The 20,780-nt window shown below is 41.2% G+C and overlaps 1 protein-coding gene across 5 annotated transcripts in view; it reads right to left on the reverse strand.

The window, feature by feature from the left end:
* CNKSR3 (CNKSR family member 3) overlaps nucleotides 1–20,780 on the reverse strand; it is a 100,896-nt gene that overhangs the window by 15,608 nt on the left and 64,508 nt on the right. For all 5 annotated transcript variants that reach the window (XM_024748030.1, XM_024748031.1, XM_024748032.1 and 2 more), the window contains 5 exons: nucleotides 14,036–14,238; nucleotides 13,435–13,522; nucleotides 8,108–8,149; nucleotides 5,269–5,388; nucleotides 3,198–3,257 (listed from right to left, as the gene is read on the reverse strand). In XM_024748030.1, the coding sequence (XP_024603798.1) occupies nucleotides 3,198–3,257; nucleotides 5,269–5,388; nucleotides 8,108–8,149; nucleotides 13,435–13,522; nucleotides 14,036–14,238 (513 nt within the window). The remainder of the gene's footprint in view (nucleotides 1–3,197; nucleotides 3,258–5,268; nucleotides 5,389–8,107; nucleotides 8,150–13,434; nucleotides 13,523–14,035; nucleotides 14,239–20,780) is intronic.

Consider the following 20,780-nt stretch of genomic DNA (forward strand, 5'->3'; position numbering starts at 1 on the left):
TAAGTCAGAGTGTTTTATTTTGTGACTTACATAGCTGACTGAATCTTCAATTTACAACCATCCTTTAAAAATAGCATCTTTGAACACAGTGATGGGGACAGCAACTAAACTCAAGACACCCTTGCTGAATTTTCTCACTCAGCTGTTGTGATAGGCTCAACAAAGAAATGAGCAAGTTAAAAAAAAAAAAGAGAGAGAGAGAAAAAAAAGAAAGGAAATGAGCAAGTAGTGTTAAACTGTAGAAACAGTCTCTTTGATTTACCTAGGGCCAACGTAAGGCATAGGTAACTATAACAGTTATTTTTGAAAGCATTTAACCTGCTACCATAACAACCAGCAGTGCCTCACCTGAGAGACTAGCATTGCGGGTACCACAGAGAGATGGCTTGTCTCAAATCTCTTTCTACTGAAGCACTTCTTAAACAAACGAATGTATCAAAGCTCCTTTTTGCCCCTGGTGTCAGATGCCTAACCCATGGTTACAGATCAACTTTAGTAAGTCTGATCGTAATCAGTCCAGTCCAGTTAATCTTCCTGGGCTGGAGATTCTTCTAAGGTGGCTTCACTTTCTAAAAGATGGCCCTGAGGCCAGGAAGTCCCTGTTTCTAGATATGCAATCTTAAAAACAAGCCCCGGTGTCCTGAACTGACTTCCCTTCCTAAGGATCCTCTCCCATTCATTTCTCAAATATCCTACCAAGTGATTAAGAGTTGTGCTTGGCAGAACACTGGTAAAGAGAGAGCCTGATAGCCAAAATTCTCCCTGGGGCAGTAGCTCTTGCCTATCTTCACCATGTGCCGGACTACTGAAAAATGATGCTTGTTCTGGTTTGCTGCAGAAGAGTGCATCCATTCTTCAGAGGCTCACCTACTTCCCAACTCATGTTGGGGGTGGGGGATAGGAGTACGGATGAGGTCCTATCAAGACGTCTGCCAAGGTCTTGAACAACATCAAAAAAGAAGATAGAGAATCACTACATCTTGTTAGTCTCACCTTGGAATGATCCTGGCTGCTCAGGTAACCTCCAAAAGAACCCAGAAAAAGTGGACAGGAGGCCTGAGATGACCTGCTGGCATTGCTTCAGCCTGGAGTCCAAGATAGAGGGAATGCAGTTTGGGAATTCCGTCCACGACCACCCCCCAACACTAGACTGGCATTAAAACATTCTGACTTAGGGTCGCTTAAGTCAGAGCGACCTTAAGTGATAGCCAGAAAGTTGTCCTGGAGCTGGCATTTTTCTACTGTCATTTAAGTGTAAAATATCCAGCATTAAGTGTAAACTACCCAGCTCAAGCCCTCGAGAAGTGGACTCTTACCTAACTTCCCACTTTCATCGACAAGAATTAGAAAGTATCTGGCATATTCCAGACACACAATGAACACAAGGTGACTGGCTGAAAGAATGAGGGACATTTTCAAGTGGATTACCGGATGGAAAAAAGACAAGTTTTCCCTTTTTTGATCTTTAACAAGATGGAAACCACCTCTCTCTAGGATGACTCGTTTACCATCCTGTACGGAAGCGGTAGGATCGACCACATCCAGGTGAACCCTGAATCTCTCACCCAGTCCTATATGATCTGGTAGGGATTCTACAGAATGTATCATTTGACATTTCATTTGATTCAAAGGCAGTTTTGTTTAGTTATCTCATCCTTAAAAGTGGAGGCGGGGGGCAGTGGGGGGAGGTGAGGGAGAGGGGTGGACAGCGAAAGGAAGAAATCTGTGCAGCCTTCTGCTAATACTATTATAGTGTTCTACATGTTCTTCCGAGATTGAAATTGATTCAAAGACCGGATTGAGTCTGGGACTGCACAGGTCTGGTTGTTAATGCAATCACCAAATTGCTAGACACAAAACTTTAACTCTCTTAAAAACTGAAATGACATTCACCATTCTTCTGAATCTATCCAGCCCCCGCCCCCGCAAAATGTACTGAGTGGTACATGACTCTGTTCTCATTGTGGTTCAGCTAAAATATATAAAGTCTCTGATAAGGATAAGGGAGAAGCATTTGTTGTGATTTTTTTTTTCTTTTGCACCATCCCCAGCCTATAAGGAGAACGTCCTGTGCCATTATTGCCTATTAGGTGATGCGGTATAAAAATTCCCAGGGGTCTCAGTGTATTCTCAGTAGAGCTCAACAAAGAATGCTTAAAGACACTACCATCTTCTATTCATTCATCTCCCAGAATTGCACAATTAATTTATAACTCATTGACTGCCTTAAGCGATGCCACTTTTTTCTTATTACAAAAGTCAAGTGTGTGTCACAAACCCTCATCAAAGATCATGCTATTTTATTTTATCAACAGACCTAGCAGCTGAAGCTCAAACTCTGATACATATTTCCACCAGATTAGAAAAGTAGTTGCTAAGTCTCTTGTTTCTTGAATTACTTCCTCTTGTCTTAATTGATTAAATAGTAACTAATGCCACAGACACATGCTTCTTTTCCACAGGTGCAGGGAAGCTTTTCAGATATTTCTAGCTTCATATCAGTGTCGTTCAAAAGCTAGCCATACTGTAGGTTGCATAAAGAAAGTATTCAATTAGCTCTACTTTTCACAAATTCAAAATGTTTGAGGGGCTAAAGAAAAACCTTTCATGTAGCAGAATTTTCAAAAGGAAGATAACAGGGTACAAAGTCCCTTTCAGTAGAAGCAGCCCTGCTTTTTCTATTCAAAGGATTAGGGGGGAGAAAAACTAAATTTCAATATCATGCAAATATTATGAAATACAGCTCTATAAAAAGAATCTTTGTCATGCAAAAATCCCAAAATAGTCACTCTGGTGACATATATAAGTTCCATTTTTAAAAAACTGTATTTCACACATATGGTCACCAATTCCAGCTCTTACAAGAGGGATTCTCAACAACAAAGAGATCATTGTTTTTTGTATGTATGGGTTAACATATTCAGGGTGCAAAAATAATAATAATAAAAAACGCAAGGGTGGCGGTAAAAACCGGGCAAGGTGTGTGAACGAGAGCAATAAAGGACAACTTAAATAATACATTGACGACAGCTGTATAAGCTGCTTGCTAGCCACAGACATAAACAAGATAGGCACGGTTGCTCCCACTACAGATAATACAATAGAACAGCACACACATATTTAAATGAAAAGTACAGGGACTCTGTCCAATCTGTTGGAACATACAATGGTTTTACATTTAATGGAAAAGCACTTACATTTTCTGTGGTTCCAGTAATCACGTGCAATCCATCATAGGTTGATTTGATGTACATGCCCTAGAGTGAGTCAGACATATTAACTCATTACTCCAACATTTAGAAATAGAGCTGCAAGTGAGACGTAAACTTATAAAACATTAAAGGCAGTCCCTTCAGAACACCACTCATTTTTCAGTCTCCTGAAACACTGCAAAGCAAGATCCACAGAGCAGGAAGGGGAACTAACCAAGGCAGAAATACTGGTGAAAGAAATCAGAAACAAGATCTCTTTGATATTATAATTTGTGTACCAGGCGCACAGAATTTTGGTCTAACTCTGGGGACTCAGAAAGAATGTTCTCAGACCTGTTGGATGAATGAGGCAGTTCAAACAAGGCCGGTCCTCTCCCGACCATTTCTCCGTGTAGTGAGACAATATATTCAGTTAATTTGGTCTCAGCAGTCCCTGCACGGTAACTTATTCAAGCCACTAACAACCAGACCAGGATGTATGAGCAAAGACTGTTAAGTAACACAACATAGGAAATAAATTAGAAACAGGCACTCCTGCATTTTAAGGGGGGCGTATAGATTAATACTCTCCTTCCTCAAAGGCCCGACAGTCAAATTCAGAGGTGAACGCCTAGCGTGGAGGAAACATCTCTGTAGTTTGACACAGCATGTATAAAAAAGAAGGGTTATTAAACTTTGATAAGATGGGGAAAGAGCAAAAGTAAACAGAGCAAAGAGTAGTGGCTCACCCTGGTACCAATACTGTATTGATAATAACATAGATTCTCCTCAGAAGTCATTTTGACCGTGAACTTGCCCTGCTCAGCAACATACCGCGCTCTGCAACGAGCACCTCATCCAATACTAACACCTGCACGGTTCTGCCTGTCCTCTCCTTTCCCATCACGTTCATCGGCAGAGTAACTGGCTTCCCCTCCACATAGTACTCCTCTCCCCAGAGCTTTGCTGGTATAACTTTACCTTCTGAAACGGCAACTCCATTTCTGCCCACGCGAGGCAGTTCTCCGCTTCAATATGTGAATAAACCCATCTCCTGGAAGTCTTCTGTGTGTACTCCATTATAAGCCATCATTTACTCTGAAGCCAAGCAGTCTCGGTATGTACCTTTCTCCTTACCAAGAATGTGGGCTTGTCAACATTTGGTTGATTTTTGTTTTCCTACCTGAGAGCAGAGACTGCCCTGATATCTTCCCACAGCTACCTACACACTAGGCACTCCCCCTCCCGCTTCCCCTTCCCCGCCCCATCAACACAGCCACAGTAGCTGCAGCCACCAGTTACTGCACACATACTATTCGCCCAGCATCTGCACTCAGCACGCATCATCTAATTTAATACACTCAACAACCCTGTGAGGGTTATCACCGTTATTATTATTCACTTTTGACAGATGAGGAAACTGACACGTGAAGAGGTAAAGTCACTCGACTGCTGGGATTTGAACCACACTCTCTGACTCAAAGCCTCTAAGCTCATCAATGGGCCTCACAGTTTCCTCACTTAAATATCAGCAGATTAACCATATCGGCTGCATGCTAGGTATTTGGAGATGTAGGTACCTAGGTGCTGATCTAGGAATCTACCTGTATGTATTCTCAGGGCCTGTTATTACAGAGCTCATACATTGCTTCTAAAGCATTTCTGAACTTCTTCTTAAGAATCATTTCTTTCAGCCAGTCTCTTCTCAGCCGAAGTGGTAACAGAGACTTCAAAGCAGATGTTGTTTCATACCCAGAGACCACCTTGCCTTTGTGGAAATGTTTTCTATCTCCTTAAATTGCTAAGACCTAAAAGTAAAACTGTTAAGACAATTCCTTCGAGATATGAGTATATAGTTTTAAAACTATTTATTTTTATACTTTGAAGACATAAAACTTATCAACAGTTCAGGATGGAAAATTCCTAACTACATAATGGAAGACAGTCTAACTGAATTCTACTATTCAGAATTCTAGTGAAAGCAATAAGGAATTTAAAAACACACACACACATACACACCAACTTTAATAAATGATGATGTTATCTGAAAATAAACAAGTGTTGCCAGAATTCTTACCAAGCCTTCCCCAGGTTTAATGTTTGGTAAGTGAACTTCTTCCAGACATGCACACTGGCTCATAACAGGATCCGTGGTAGATCGGATTGTTTTATCACAGATGCCATTTAAAACCTTGACCTAGAGTTGGAGAGGCAAACAGGGAAGGTTCAATCATTAACCAAGTTTATCTCCGGCTGAATTTTTTTTTAATGCACTTCACCTATCATCTTTAGCTCTGGTTGTGATAGTACTGTGATAATACTGCTCAGTGAACACATGGCACTTGGGTTCCATGTTTGCAATGTGTGGGAATAGTGCCACTATTTCAGCTTTGCTTAAAAAGTGCACCTTTTATATTAACTCGTTTACAAGCACTGAAGCGCACAGGCTGGGCAGAAACCCCCTTTCAGCAGTTAAAGAATCCTGTATTCCCCAGCCATCTGTGTGGTTTTTTAGGGATTGCTCACATTCTCTGCATACCAAATACGGACAAGGTAAAAAAATATATACTTTTGCCTGCACCTTTTTTTTTTTTTTGCGGTACGCGGGCCTCTCACTGTTGTGGCCTCTCCCGTTGCGGAGCACAGGCTCCGGACGCGCAGGCTCAGTGGCCATGCCTCATGGGCCCAGCCGCTCCACGGCATGTGGCATCTTCCCGGACCGGGGCACGAACCCGTGTCCCCTGCATCGGCAGGCGGACTCTAAACCACTGCGCCACCAGGGAAGCCCTGCACCTTTTTTTTTTAATAGATGTTATATTTTAAACAGCTTTTAGAGAAAAACTGAGCAGAAATTAGAGTTCTATATACTTCCTTCCCTACCCCAACACAGTTTCCAACACAGTTATATTATTATAACAGTTAATAATAACAAGATTTTATTAACATCTTGCGTTAGTGTGGTACATGCGTTACAACTGATCAACCATAGTGTTACATTATTGTTAACTAAGGTCTGCAGTTTACATCAGGGTTCACCCTCTGTGGTGTACAGTTCTACGGGTTTTCACAAATGCATAATGTCATATGTTCACCATCACAGTATCATAGAGAAGAGCTTCACTACCGTAAAAGTTCCCTCTGCTCCACCTACTTGTCTGTCCCCACTCTCCTACTATGAGCCCCTGGCAATCACCCATCTCCTCACTGTCTCTATAGTTTTGTCTTTTCCAGAATCCTGTATAGTTGGAATCATACAGTACGTAGCCTTTTCAGACTGGCTTCTTTCGCTTAGTCATATGCATTTAAGATTCCTCCATAGCTTTTCAAGGCTTGATAGCTCATTTCTTTTTATTGCTGAATAACATTCCATTGTCTGGATGTACCAGTTTGTTTACCAGTCACCTACAGGCCATCTTGGCTACTTCTAAGTTTTGGCAGTTAGGATTAAAGCTGCTATGACGTCCTGTGAAGGTTCTTGTGATATAAGCTTCTTTCCTTTGGGTAAATACCTAGGTGTACAACTGCTGGATCGTAGGGTAAGAGTATGTTTAGTTTTGTAAAAAACTGCCACAGGGTCTTCCAGTGTGGCTGTACCACTTTGCATTCCTATCAGCAACGAACAAGAGTTCCTACTGCCCCACATTTGGTGCCGTCACGTGTTGGATTACAGTTATCCTAATAGGTGTATAGTGGTACCTTGTTACTTTAATTTGCAATTCCTTAATGAAACATGATGTTGAACATCTTTTCATATATTTATCTGCCAGCTGTATATCATTTTCCATGAGGCGTCTGTTTGGACCTTTTGTCCACTTTTTAATTAGGTTGTTTGTTTTCTTATTATTGAGTTTTAAGAATTCTCTGTGTATTTTGGCTACAAGTCCTTTATCTGATATGTGTTTCAGAAAACAGTTTCTCCCAGTCTTGTCTTTTCATTCTCAGTGCATTGATGGAGCAGTGTTTTTCATTTTAAAGCCGTCTACCTCATCCGTTTTTCTCTCATAGATCACGCTTTTTGTGTTGTATCTAAAAACTCATCGCCAAACCTGAGGTCACCAAGATTTTCTCCTGTTATTTCTAGGCATTTTATAGTTTTGCATTTTACATTTAGGTCTATGATCTTTTTAGTGATGGCTCACATTCTCTGAACGCCAAACACTGAGCAGGTACAACTGTAGAGACGTGAGGATCCCTATTAAGTGGTCCCCGTGTAGAAATCACAGTGGCTACGTGTGGTTATTTCTCCCGATCAGATTCATCTAACCTTTGAAAATTAAACAACTACGGAAATCAGGAGATTCCAAAGAGTGATTTTTTTTTTTCCTAAGGGGGGAGAATCCAAGAAGTGACACTTTTTACATTCCTCCAATGTGTTTAGCCTCCCTATTTATGGAAAATATATTTATAGAAGTTTCATTGCTAAATTCCTCAACACCAGTAGGAGGAAGGCCTTATCAAAAGAGTGCAGGCTGGCTTATGTCAAAAGGAGGAAGCGATGATGAATAGTTACAGAATGCTCTTTAAACAGTCACAGTACATCTCCCCTCTATCATAAGGTTTTTTGCCAAGATTTTTTTTTTAAACACAATGTCCTAAAGTGAAATTTGCACAACAGTTTCACCCTGATTAACAGGCTAGTTAGTAATTTAAGTATAATTGTACCCTGATGAAGGGTTCAGAGCAGGGAAAAAAAGAGTAAAGCAGAGACCCCAATATACCCAAGTTAAGCACAGGAATTTTCACAGGAGTTGGTCTTATTGTTAAATAATTTTTATTCTTCCTTTTCCACCTAAATTAATAGACTCACATCCCAAAAGCCGGTATTTCATTAGCCACAGTACATTTACGTTAATTCATGTGATTCCCACTGTTTTGGGAAAAGGAATTTTACTGTAACTTTTAGAAGGTATACTTACTACAGCCAGAACTTTATCCTCCATTTCTGCTACAAGGCAATCCTAAAGGAAGAAAGAAGAAAATGAAAACTATAAGAGCTAAAAACTTTCAGAAACCGTTGGCTTAGCTCACTAGATATTTCCTGGGGTCCAAGGAGGTCCCTGACACACCTCCCACCCTGCAGCCTGAGCGGTCCTGGACCATCTGGAGGAGAGACCTGGATGGAAGAAGAGGGCAGACAGGAAAGGAGCTGACATTTGACTCCTCCTAAGATTTCAATCTCTCCTGACCCAGGACGCTAATCATCCAAGGACCCATCTGACCAATTATTTAATCAGAAAGCCTACAAAAATCACCAGAACTGAAAGTCCACCTATTATCCAGACCGTACAGAGAGTAGGAAGCCAGAAAGAGTCCAAGAAAGTTGACAATGACTCTCAAATGTGACCCCAGGCTGAGCCAGCACTGGGCCAACAAGCCTGGAGTCTTTCGCTCTGGGCCTGCCCATAAGAATAGCTTTCAAATAAGGGCTTGAGTAAACTTAGCCACAGAGTTTATTTTAAGCACCGCTGAGATTAAATCAGATATTTCAGTCCTTAATAGATGAAAAGCGTTCAACAAAACATTCATTAACACACTGCCAGAAAAGTGGTCTTGAGGTATGCTATTGATGACATTAAAGAATGGGCTGGAATGCAAAGCATTGTTTACTCAGCTTAAGAACAAAAGACTCGGAACCGTATGAACCCAGTTAGCTGATGATAGGAATAAGCATTGTCCGGTGGAACGTGAAACTCTCAGTTAACCTTCTAAAGCGTACCTACAGCAGATTTCAATCAACACGGCAGAGTGCATGCAGAAGAAGAGGGAGATCAACGGGATTCTTGACAGTTTATTTGGCATCATTCAGTAAATCCCAAACTGGGGCACCCGAAGGAAAATGCGAATTATGTTATGTACAGGAAGGATACTGATCAAGTCTGCTGGATTCATCAAAGATGTTCACTTCAATCAAAAATGTCATTTTAGGTCACATTTTACTGCCACTGGGGGTAGGGGTGAAAATGTATGATATTCTACCCTATGTCATTTTTTAATCAGATGTTAGGTGCCTTCTTCTTAAAAGGTTTTAAATTTTTCTCTACTAGGTAAAAATGTGGGAAATAATAGTCACTCTACTGCTCCCCAAATTTACACAGACTCTCAGGAAAAGAGCAGCCTAGTGAGAAAACACTTAAAAAAAGGAAACTTAGGAATGTATTTTTGCATGTGTGAATCAGACATAAATTCAAACTCCAGGAACAACTGCCGTAAAATATGAATGATTACAGTTCAAAATTGTGCTTTTCGTCCTCCAACTTGTGCGTGGAACTAAACCGTCAACTGCTGTGACGGCCCCTCCCCTACACACACCATCTGAAGGACAGAATTCTCAAATAAATGTCAACTGTAGCAAAACAGAATACTTACACAGTCTCGTGCTAGAAATAAAACTAATGATTTGTGTTTATGATTTTTCACTACACATCCCAAATGACACGAGGGCTGTTGTCCTCAGGAGGTAATCACCCACCGGCAGAGAGCTCCTGTCCATACACCGGGGCCCAAGCATCAAGGTGCATGTGTGACCTCATGGTTGATTCCTTGACGGATCCGAGAAGCCACCAGGAAAATGGGCTCCTGTGGTGATGGAGCCAGTGGGAGAGGGGCGCACCTGTCTCCACGGACTGTCCAAGGCAGCATGTGAAAGCGCCGCTTTTTACCTTCCGCCCCCGTGAACGTGGGTTCCCACACCCATTCCTACCGGGAGGAAGCAGCTGCAGGCCTGACTTCATGCTATTTGGCATGAAGGCAACAGAATGGAAAAAAGAAGAACTAGAAGCAAGTCAGCCCTTATGACCAAGACAGCAGGCCTGAGCTTTGTCACATTCCTTGGTCACCTGAATCAGCAGACGCAGGCCAATCAACCTGGCAGAGACCCAGCCAGGGCAGCTAGCAGCTGCCCCTTCTTGCCACTCTTCCTTATTCTACTCTCTTACTAACTGAGGAGCCTTGGGAGATGGGTTTAACCTCTCCATGGCTCAGTTTCCTTCTCTGGAAAGTGCGGATGATAAAACCTGTCTCAGAGAACTGTTGAGAATTAAACGTGACAACACAGGTCAGGCAGACAGTCCACACCTGAGACCCAACCAGCTCCCAGAAATGGTCTCCTGACTTTCCCTCCTCTGCTGGACAGTATGCTTTCTTTCCACGCAGTTTTTCTGGGCTCTCTACTGCTCAGCATTTCTTCCTACACTGGAACCCGGCATCTACCACTGCCATGTTGTCTCCTGCCAGTTTTCATGCCCTCGCAACTTCAGGAGGACCAATTAAAGAAAGAGATCAGAATCCCTTCCCACCAGGAGACTTCACCTGAAATTATAGCCTGAAAACTGGATGGAAGGTCTATCCACGGACTCGGTGTGGGACGTAAATGAATCGCTTTGCTATACACCTGAAACTAACACAACATGGTGAATTAACTATACTTCAACTAAAAAAAGGAAAGAAAAAAAGTTAATTAGCACAAGGAAGAAGAAGAGTGCCCTTTTCTTATGGAGGAAGAAAACAACAACTGTTTATCCTTCCAATCTGGAGAGGTACACACTGTCAACAGAGGGAAGGATGCAGAGAAAGGAACAAGAAAGAGGCGGGGAGAGTGGCAGTATGTGGAACAGAGAAAGAAGAAAAGGGACAAACAAACGCCTGTCTTCAAACACACGGACACAGAGAAAAAAGACTCTAGGAGAACATGTTCCTTGTCATCAGAAATAAAGAGACACAGCTTTTATTCCTTCAATTCTTCAGGAAAAAAAAAAGCAATAAATGGAAAAGGCAGGTTTCTTCCTAAAGAGTCAAAAGATCTTTTGCCAAGAAGTTTGGAGAAAAACTGCACTTCTCGCAGTTGTGAGAGGGTGTGAAACTCCTGGCAAATTCAGCCTTGCTGCTGCCACGACACCGCACGTGGAAAAAGACATTCCACTCATCCTTCAACTGTGCACACAGATTTTACTACTTGCCAAAGCGACTACGTTCTCCAATTACTACAGAAAACACACGTCCGTCAAGAGCTAAACATGTTTTTCAAACTAAGTTCATAAAATGACATTCCCATATATATTTACACATTACCAGTCTTAATCCTTAAAAATTGTTCAAATTTAAATAAACTAAAAAGTACCAGAAATCCCAACATGTTTGTTAATTTTGTCGTCTTCTTAAGCCACAAGTTCGGCTCCAGAAAAGCAGTACCAGAAAAGATTTTTATATTTCCTACTATAGGCTACTATTTCTTAAGTAGGCACTGTGCTATACATATATCTTATTTAATCTTCATAATCTTTTGATGTAGGTATTACTATTTTTTAAATATTCTATACTAATTCTCTAGATCTAATTTTGCATGAGTAAATGTGGTCCCATACATGCTTTTTGTAAAAGAATAAGTGTTTTCTGTTCTTTGGCTTGCCTCCTACATTCTCTCCCCACTTTTCTCCCAGCCAAAGTAAACCCAACTTTTCTTCCAGCCAAAGTAAACCCAACTTTTCTTCCAAATTGCCCACTGTATTTATATATTCCTTTGTATATAGGTTTTCAGATGTACTGCATATTACAAATACATATATACATACATTTTAAAAAATTTTGGTCACCATTTGTCTTCCTCTTACACTTTTTTTCCCTTTTTTCTTACTCCACAATAACTTGTAGAAATTCCAGCAAATCATCTGGTAAGGTAACTGTTAGTATTCCCGTTTTACAGGTAAGAACATTGAGACTCATAAGTTTGAAGTGACTTGTCCAATGTCCCAGGGCTAAGTAATGGTAGCGGTAGGATTTGAACACATAGCTGTCTGTCTCTGAAGCATACGCTCAATGAGCACCAAAAGGAAAACAAAAACAAAAAATAAACACAAATAGAAACAATACGTGTTGTGTCCCTTAAGTTTGGGTTAAATTTTTCCTGATAAGCGACAAATTCTCCACAGCGTATTTGTCAAAAGCATTATCTCATTCGTTTAAACACACATTTAAAAAGTACCATGAATCATGGGCCAGGAATCGTGTGGCCCCAGTAAACAGGGGTAAGTGATGAGAATGCCCAGTGGGCACCCTTCTGAGTGGGATCTGTAGCCCTGGGCAGCCTCTACCGCAAATGCCAGGACTTGGTGGCTACATGATGAATGCACCGTGATTGGTATCAGACTCTTTCTGTCAAGATTATTTTATGTACCATAAAAAAGAGCTGAAACTCAGAGCCACTTTACTGCTCTGAGCATTTCCCTAAGAACATGGCCTCAAAAGCACAATGATGAAGTCCCACGTGCCTCAAGTTCAAGGGCTGCTCAGGACTGGACCTTAAACAACAGCCAAACTTCACTCTTCATGTTCCGGGAACAGACAGAAAGCACATAGCTTTTCAGAACTGCATCTATTTTATGGCACGGTTGGAACTGAGGAAAGGATGTTCTTTACTTTTTGCCAAATCACCAGTGGAAACAAATGTGCAATCACAGAATTTTCAAACCTAGTGAGATGTGAAAAAAGAACAAGTTCTTCCTTACATTTTATGGCCTCAACTCAATTCAAAAATAATTTTACAACAGTCTGCTACATGCCAGTTAATATCTTCCTGGCCTTCACTGAGATGTGAAGGTCTGGCAAATGAGCTGTGTGTGAAACTGACGCGTCACTTCCAAACCAGAACATTTGTCAGTGTGAGAATCACCCAGGTTCTCTGCACCTCTGCCCCAGAGACAAACAACATAAGATACTGGTTGTTCTGTTAGCCTACAACCTGAAGTGAGGCGAGCTGAAGCAGATCCCTCAGCTGACCCATTTGGACGTAGATAATCCAGGAATAAATTGCTGAGGTTTGGGGGCTGTTTGTTACTGAATCACCACCAAGCTCCTACTGACTGGTTAACCTAACCACCAGAGGTCAAAATAAAAGAAAATTAACAAGCAGATACAGTAACATACTCAGAACAAAGATTATGGTGAAATGTAGTTACTCCAGAATTTCTATTTAAAAAAAATTAAGTGCTCTAACATTTTAGAGAAAGTACAGGGCTATTAGCTCAACTATTTTAAAGCAAAAGAAGGTAATCTTTGATGTAAAGGTCACTGGTCATTTTTCATAGAAACTATCTGTAAATTCATCTAACTTAAAGCCCTTCATCTCTCCCCAGCTCTGATGGGGGGATAAAGGGGGAGAAAGAATGGTACTTCATACCTGCATGTAAACCCTTTGAAGAAAAGGAAAACGGAAAAAAAACTTTTAGAAAAACACCAGTGATGTACTGACCTTCTGGACTGTAGTGGTCAGATCCAAGCAAAGCTGAATGATTTTGTTCTTCGTTATTGAGAAATCAGTGATCCCTGTAAATGGAGCCCTAGAAAGCAATGGAAATTCTCTTAAAAAAAAAAAAGTGGAGAGGATGAACCCACTGGGATTCCCACACTGTGTGTTAACAAGCACAGCTACACAACAGGCTGGTTTAAATTGTTATGTAACTGTTTCCTCTCAAGAAACACACAAAATAGGAATCTCAATAGAACAGAGACAGAGAAGTTCTAGATGGAAACACATCCAAAAATCAGCCAAGAGAATGAACATCCCTTCAAAAGTCAACTAACAGCCTTCATACAAACAAATAACCAGTAACGTTTAACCTCAGTAAAACTCAACTTAAACTCTTCTCTAAGCTGAGGTTAATTTGTTCCTGCTATTCACCTCAGGAACTTCCAAAGGGACCCTAAAATGGACCACTGACCCCAAACTCCGGGACAGGTCCAATGGCAAGGGCAAGAAAGGGATAAAGGTTCCTCTTCCTCAGGCAAAACACTGACTTCTCTGCATCTCAGACCCTCCTTTTACAGGACAGTAAAGCACACCCATCACTTACCGGTCCAGCCAAGCTAATAAGGCCTTGGCAGCGCCTATGAGCTCCACCACAGAAGTCAGGAACTCATTGGGGGGCTTGTGGGAGGTGTTCCCATCATAGGCTGGACTTTTTCTCCGGCTGCTTATGTAATTCTGTAAATTGTGGGAAGATGCTCGCAGTTTTAGAACCAAGTTTTTCATATTGTCGGTTTCAAGGCCGTAATTCTGGAAAACAAAATCAAAGGGGAAAATTCAAAACAATCAACAATGTCCAAACTCTCATAATAACCAAAAACCCACTGAGTTACCTGAATAACTCCTATGTCAGCCACAAAACCCTACATGATTTGCTCACAGTGTTGATCTCACCCACATGGGCCATACCAGTCTTGCCTCTGTTCCTCTTGCCTCAGGGACTTTGTCTTGCTAGTTTCTCTTCCCGAAATTCTCCTCCCACAAAGGTTGGCATGGACAGCTCTTTCCTATCACATCCTAATTAGCCAAATGTCCCCTCCTCTTCAAGGCTTCCAGGACCATCTGGAGCAGTTCCTCATCCTGGGCCCTAGTGACACTGAAAGCCTAATAATCGTTTGTTTGGGTTGGGGGGTGGGATTCCTGTAGATGGTAGAATGTTTAGCTGGCCTCTACTCGTTAGGTATCAGTAGCATCCGGTCCCCAGTTGTGACAAACAAAAATGTCTCCAGACACTGCCAAGTACCTCCTGAGGTCACTCTCTAGCCATCACCTCTGTCATCTCTGAACCACCTTGTTCACTGCTGTCTTTCTAAGTCAGATGCAAGGTCTGCGAGAGCTGGGCTCTGTGTGTATTACTCATGACTGCATTTCCAGGACAGCAGACGTAAAGCAGTCATTGAATGGAGGGATTTCCATCAGATAAAAGTCACACAGAAACAGAACAGCACTGACTAAACATCAATTCACCTGGAAAGTCATTTCCATCTTGTGAGCTTCTAACCTCCGTTCTTTCTGAACAGTGTTTGACTTACCTGGATGCTTTTAAAAATTCCGTTTCACGTGATAATATTGCCCTAGACTACTCTCTTCCAGATAAAGAACAAATCCCAAGTAACAACAAGAAATGACATGTAAATCTGACATGACTTTGGGGGGAGGATGAATTTCAGTATTCAATTGCATGTACACATCCTAAATTGGCGTTTCATTCTTTTTTTAAGAAAAAAGTGAAAATATTTCTGGGGTATATTAAACTGTGTCAATAGCATCCCAAAGCAAGAATGTGGTATCATTTAAAAACTGGTTATAATATATGGCCAACACTATTGAACACTTTATGCCAGAAACCGGGCTTAGTGCTCGGCAAATATTATCTCAGGTAAAACAGCGTATGAGGGTGGAAGTGATATTATCTCTATTTTGCAGGTAAGAAAACTGAGGCACAGAGACATTCAATAAATTCTCCGGAGTCACACAGCTAATGGGTGGGAGTCGGGGGGGATTCTAACCAAGGCAATCTGCATCGAGGGTACAAGCTTTGGATCACGATGCTGTATATGCCCCCTTCCACACGCCCTGTCCAAGAACGGGCAAAGCGATGAGACAGAAACCAGGATGGGCACTGGACAAGAAAAAAGAGAAGTGGCCAGTCATCCTGGATCTAGCACAAACTAGCAAACTGTTTAACCCCCCTAAGTTCTATCCTCACCTGCTCCATCCCCTATGATGTGTTAGAAGCTTCTTTCAGCCAGCTTCGGCCAAACTGGACCTCACTCTTCTGAGAGGCCGGTGGGCCCTCTTTGGATCTGATCACTGCTTTTGTCCCCACTGCATCTAGCCTGTCCCTTGGTCCCTCCTCTGTTATAGCCCCATCTCTAATGCCTCAGGGAGGGGTGAGCCATGTCCCCAAATCAAGAGACATAAAGCATAAATAAACCAGGGAGTCTGTGAGAACTTTTTTCTTTTGGCAAGATGAACAATGGTAAGTAGCAACAGTAACAACAAAAGACAATACCCTGAATGAAAACATTGCAAACTTTCATTAGATTTTATGTGAAGTTTAAATTTATGTGGCATGTTGCTTCTTAGAAAATAAAAAATATTTTTTAAAAATTTATATAGAAAAGAGTTAAGAACAATTATAAAGAAAAAAAACTCTTCAGATGCATTAATTGAAATTGTCTTTGTGAGCTTTAAAAAAAAATGTAAATTTCAGAACAAAAATGAGTCTTCTGTATTAACAGTGATGTTCCGTCTAAACTTGATATTCATATTTTTTTTCCACTGTCATTTTCTGGAGACCAAAATGTGGCACTGTCTTTCAGTAGAGAAGACAAAAATAAAAAGATGCATTTTCACCATGGCTTTTTTTTTTTTTTTTGCGGTACACAGGCCTTTCACCGCCGTGGCCTCTCCCGTCGCGGAGCACAGGATCCGGACGCGCAGGCTCTTTGGCCATGGCTCAGGGCCCAGCCGCTCCGCAGCATGTGGGATCTTCCTGGACCGGGGCACGAACCCCTGTCCCCTGCATCAGCAGGCGGACTCTCAACCACTGCGCCACCAGGGAAGCCCCACCATGGCTTTTTAAATCAGAGAATCAAAGACCCAAAACTGAGTGGATAAAGAGCCACATGACACAGCCTGTTTTGAAGCACTTGTGACTATGATTAAAGGGAAGTGTCCCCTTATTCAGTCAGCCTGCCGACTTATAACAAGAGCTCTGAACTAAAAGCAGGAAACTCAGCTTTCTATAGCCAATGACACCATGAATTACTCGGAACTTTTATTACTGTAGACAACATTTATTTCTTGAACTCAAAGAGGATTAAATTCATCTTAGTGTTACAGGAAATTTTAAACCTCAATCTTCTACAAACCTACCACTTTTAATATTAAAATAAAGGAGAATGTAGCTTGTTAACTGGTTCTTTTCATTTCCATTCAGTTTCTCTGATTCTTTTTTTTTTGTTTTCCCAAAAAACAAATCGTGGGACTAGAAGGATAGACAGATGTAGCTATAATAGATTATAATTTTATTTTATGTTTTAAGGTACTTCAGAAATTTTAATCAGTTTTATTAAGGTATACTTTATGATGCATAAAACTCACTAATTTTAAGTGCACGACATAATCAATTTGAACACATGTATATAGTCACATAGCACCATCACAGTCACCATACAGAACATTTGCATCGCCCCCAAAACATCCCTCATACCCCTGCATAGTCACTTTCCCCAACCCCCAGGCCCTGGCAACCTCTGATCTTCTTTCTGTCACTGCAGTTTTGCTTTTTCTATATAGATTATAATTTTAAAAAGCAGTAAAGAAGGAACAAAGAAAGGAAGGAAAATTCCATCCCCTTCCACCCCGTTCCACAATAAGAAGAGAACAAGAAACTGATTATATTAGATCCAAAGAACCTCTACTATAGAAACATAATCAGGAAAGGATTATTGACTTAAGTGTCCCACAATGAAAGACAGTAAATGAATAATTTCTCAGACCAGATCTGATTATTTTCACTAATCTTTTCCCTAATATCTGTCTCCTTCAGAAATTGCTTAATTTAAGATAAGGCATCAAGACAGTACAAAGTAAGAAATGAAATGAGTCTCCAAAAATCTAGACACGTACTACAAACCTTCCACTGAGATCTCACGTCATTAGAAGTTAGCCATCAGGGGTCATTTCCTGGTCTGGCTAGAGAAACAACACATGAGACAGGAGAAAAGGAAAGAGGCAGATGCTCACTCTTCTGGTGTCATAAATTGTACACATTTTAGCTAAGGACAAACCTCACACAACTTCTCCGCCACTTTCTTTCCCCATTCCTACTAGCTCTGTCTGTGGTCTAGCATACATGGTGATTAAGGAGTCTCACAGTCACACAATCAAATCCATTTTACTGACTTGGGTCAATTAAGTTTCAGCCTAAGAAGTATACTTCACAGTTTAATAAGTTCATAAGCAAGATCAAGTTAAATACAAATTGCTAGAATAGATTCCTCTTCCTTCACTATTTCTCCCCATAACAAAAAGGATACCAGTTTTTAACTGTTGCCATGGCTGGGTAAACGATAAACAGTGAGTCATCTCAGGGGTACACTCAGGTACACGAGTGCACAGAAGCACCCAGGGCAGGTGGATACATTACAGGTATTTCACTTAAGCACACAGGTAGGTGGCATCACTTCATACGTGTAAGGATTCCAACTTTGTTCACTTTCTCAGGCTACTTCAACCTTAAAAATAAATCTGCCCCTGCCTCGGTCTTTAGGAAACTAGGGTTTGGTTGATCTGGCAACGAAAATGGGTCTCACAATTACACATTTTTACTCTCAATCCCACCCTAGAGACAAATGCTGTCCCCAGCAGAACTTTCTGCAATGATGAAGATGTTCTCTATCTGTACTATCCAAATATGGTAGACACTGGCCACAAGTAGCTACTGAGCACTTGAAATGTAGCTCTGTGACTAAGGAACTGAATTTTATTATTTCACTTTAATTAATTTTAATGTAAATAGTCACATGTGGCTAATAGCTACTGGAAAAAGCAGCTCTACAGCCGGTCCCAGTCACCCTCTGCCCCAGACAGAGGGAGAAAAATTGGGCTCCAACTCTGAACTCAATCCTGGGAAGTGGTCCTGGTTTGCCTCAGAAAACAAGTCACTCTCTCCTAAGCCACTCCAGCCAGCCAAGGTCAGTGTTCACAAAAGGGAGTTTTTCTCCTTGCTCCCTCTTGGTTTTGGAACCTTAATCAATAGCTATTCCCTATTTTAGATTCCTAAAGATCCTATCGGCACTTTTCTTTCCAAAACTTTCCAGTGGTTTTTGTTTTTTCCTCCCCATCTCTTACTTCTAATTCTACTCATTTCCTGTCCATCATAAAATCAACAGCCACTAAACTGTTTACATAAAAATGTCTTCCATAATACCAGGGACAACAGCAAACACATATTAACTGTCCAGGGGATGGACAGTTCAAGGCAAAAACTTACCACCTATTTATATACACAAAGATCTATATGGTGTGAATGGGTTAAACACAGTATAATCAATAGATGCATTACCATAAGAATATTTTAAAAGGAGATTATAGCAAGGCTAAAGATATTTTAGTGAAATGATCTAAAATCCTCCCCAACCCAGAAAAGGTACATTCATTTAAGAACTCTCTGTGACCCTCGTGTCAAATGCATTCACTGGCACCCTGCTACACGAAACATGTCCAGAATGAGTCTGAGGTCAAAACTTTGTCTACAAAGGAAATTAGGAGGAAATTGTAAGAGATAAAACACAGCTTTAGGTTCTGGCATTTGTCCAGCTCTGTTCACTTTAGTCTAATATTTTAAGAGGTAGGGAAGGGAGGAAAGCGGGGAGGCAGCTGTTATGTTAATTATCCCACTTGAGGTCCACAACGTGCCTCCAGTCCATCCTGCCTGCTCTCCTCCCACACTGTGGATTTCAAAGTTATTGACCTGCCCTCCAAGTCCTACCACGAAGTGAAAGAGACGATCTGAAATAGCAGAAAAGTCCAAAAAGTAATGTTCCAGAAAGGACAAGACTAAACTCAAACATGTCTTACTGTATGAAAAACAAACAGTTTTAATAATAAACAGGACTCAGATATCTTCTGGGCAGTGCAAAACACTTACAGGTTAGTACACAGCCACATCTAGGGGAGCAACACTGTACAAATGGGGAAAACACACACCACCATCTCCCTGGAGGTCACAGAGCCAGGAGTGTGCAGAAAAGCCTGGATTAAAATGCAAAAGCCTGCTTCCCAGACCAGCTCTCACATCACTTGGCCACAGCATCTTCCTGGTGGCAGCTCATTTATCAACCACAAATAATTTCCCCATTACTTTCCTAAACAAGAGTAGCACATCTCAGAGCAGAAGACAAGGCTCTATCCACTTTAGGAAGAAGAACACGCACAATGCAGCAAGTGTTAAAGAATCAATGGAACGCGGACCAGCAATGGCAAAATAATCGGGAGCACATTTTTTCCCACCATTCTCGGTGATATAGTTGTATACACCCCTTGCTCAGGTTCACAGCGTAACTAAACCAGCCTGAATGCTGCCGACTTTGCCCAAATCCTGACAGTTAAGGAAACAGCATCCTTCGCATGGCATCACAGCAGACTGACAAGGATCCCACCCTGTGCCAACCAATTTATAAACACAGTACCCTTGGAGGTGGTTTTAAACCATACCTAAAAGAGCTACTACCCACACGGCCACAGATGTAATGACGAGTCGGAACCTGGCAGGATTTAACTCACTCACGTTCAAGCCAAAACTCAGTCAGCTGCGAAATGTAACTAAGTTCACATTTTTTCCCATCTAGCTGCCATTCCACAGGTTGATTATTCCAAGCACCAGTATCAGTTATTGAAATATCACAGGTATCTGTGAAACATAAAAATGCTTTTTATAGTAACGAAAACAGACACGAAAATCAGAACCCATTTGTCCTTTCAATATAGAAGATGACATGTTCATTCAGGACCATCTTCATCTTTTTCTTCTTTTTGAAAAGATAAGAAAATAAGATGAATACAGAAATTTTTTCCATAAAAGGCCAACTTTTTCTGTAAAGGCCAAGAGAGTAAATATTTTAGGATTTGAGGGGCCACACGGTCCCTGTTACCACTACCCATCTCTGCCACGGTAGCACAAAAGCAGCCACAGATAACACTTAAATGAATGGGCATGGTTGCGTTCCAATAAAACTTTATTTACAAAAATAGCGGGCCAGATTGAACTTGTAGACCATCGC

Source organism: Neophocaena asiaeorientalis, unplaced genomic scaffold, assembly GCF_003031525.2.
Source record: "Neophocaena asiaeorientalis asiaeorientalis breed wild unplaced genomic scaffold, Neophocaena_asiaeorientalis_V1.1 scaffold123, whole genome shotgun sequence".
Classification (NCBI taxonomy): Eukaryota; Metazoa; Chordata; class Mammalia; order Artiodactyla; family Phocoenidae; genus Neophocaena; species Neophocaena asiaeorientalis.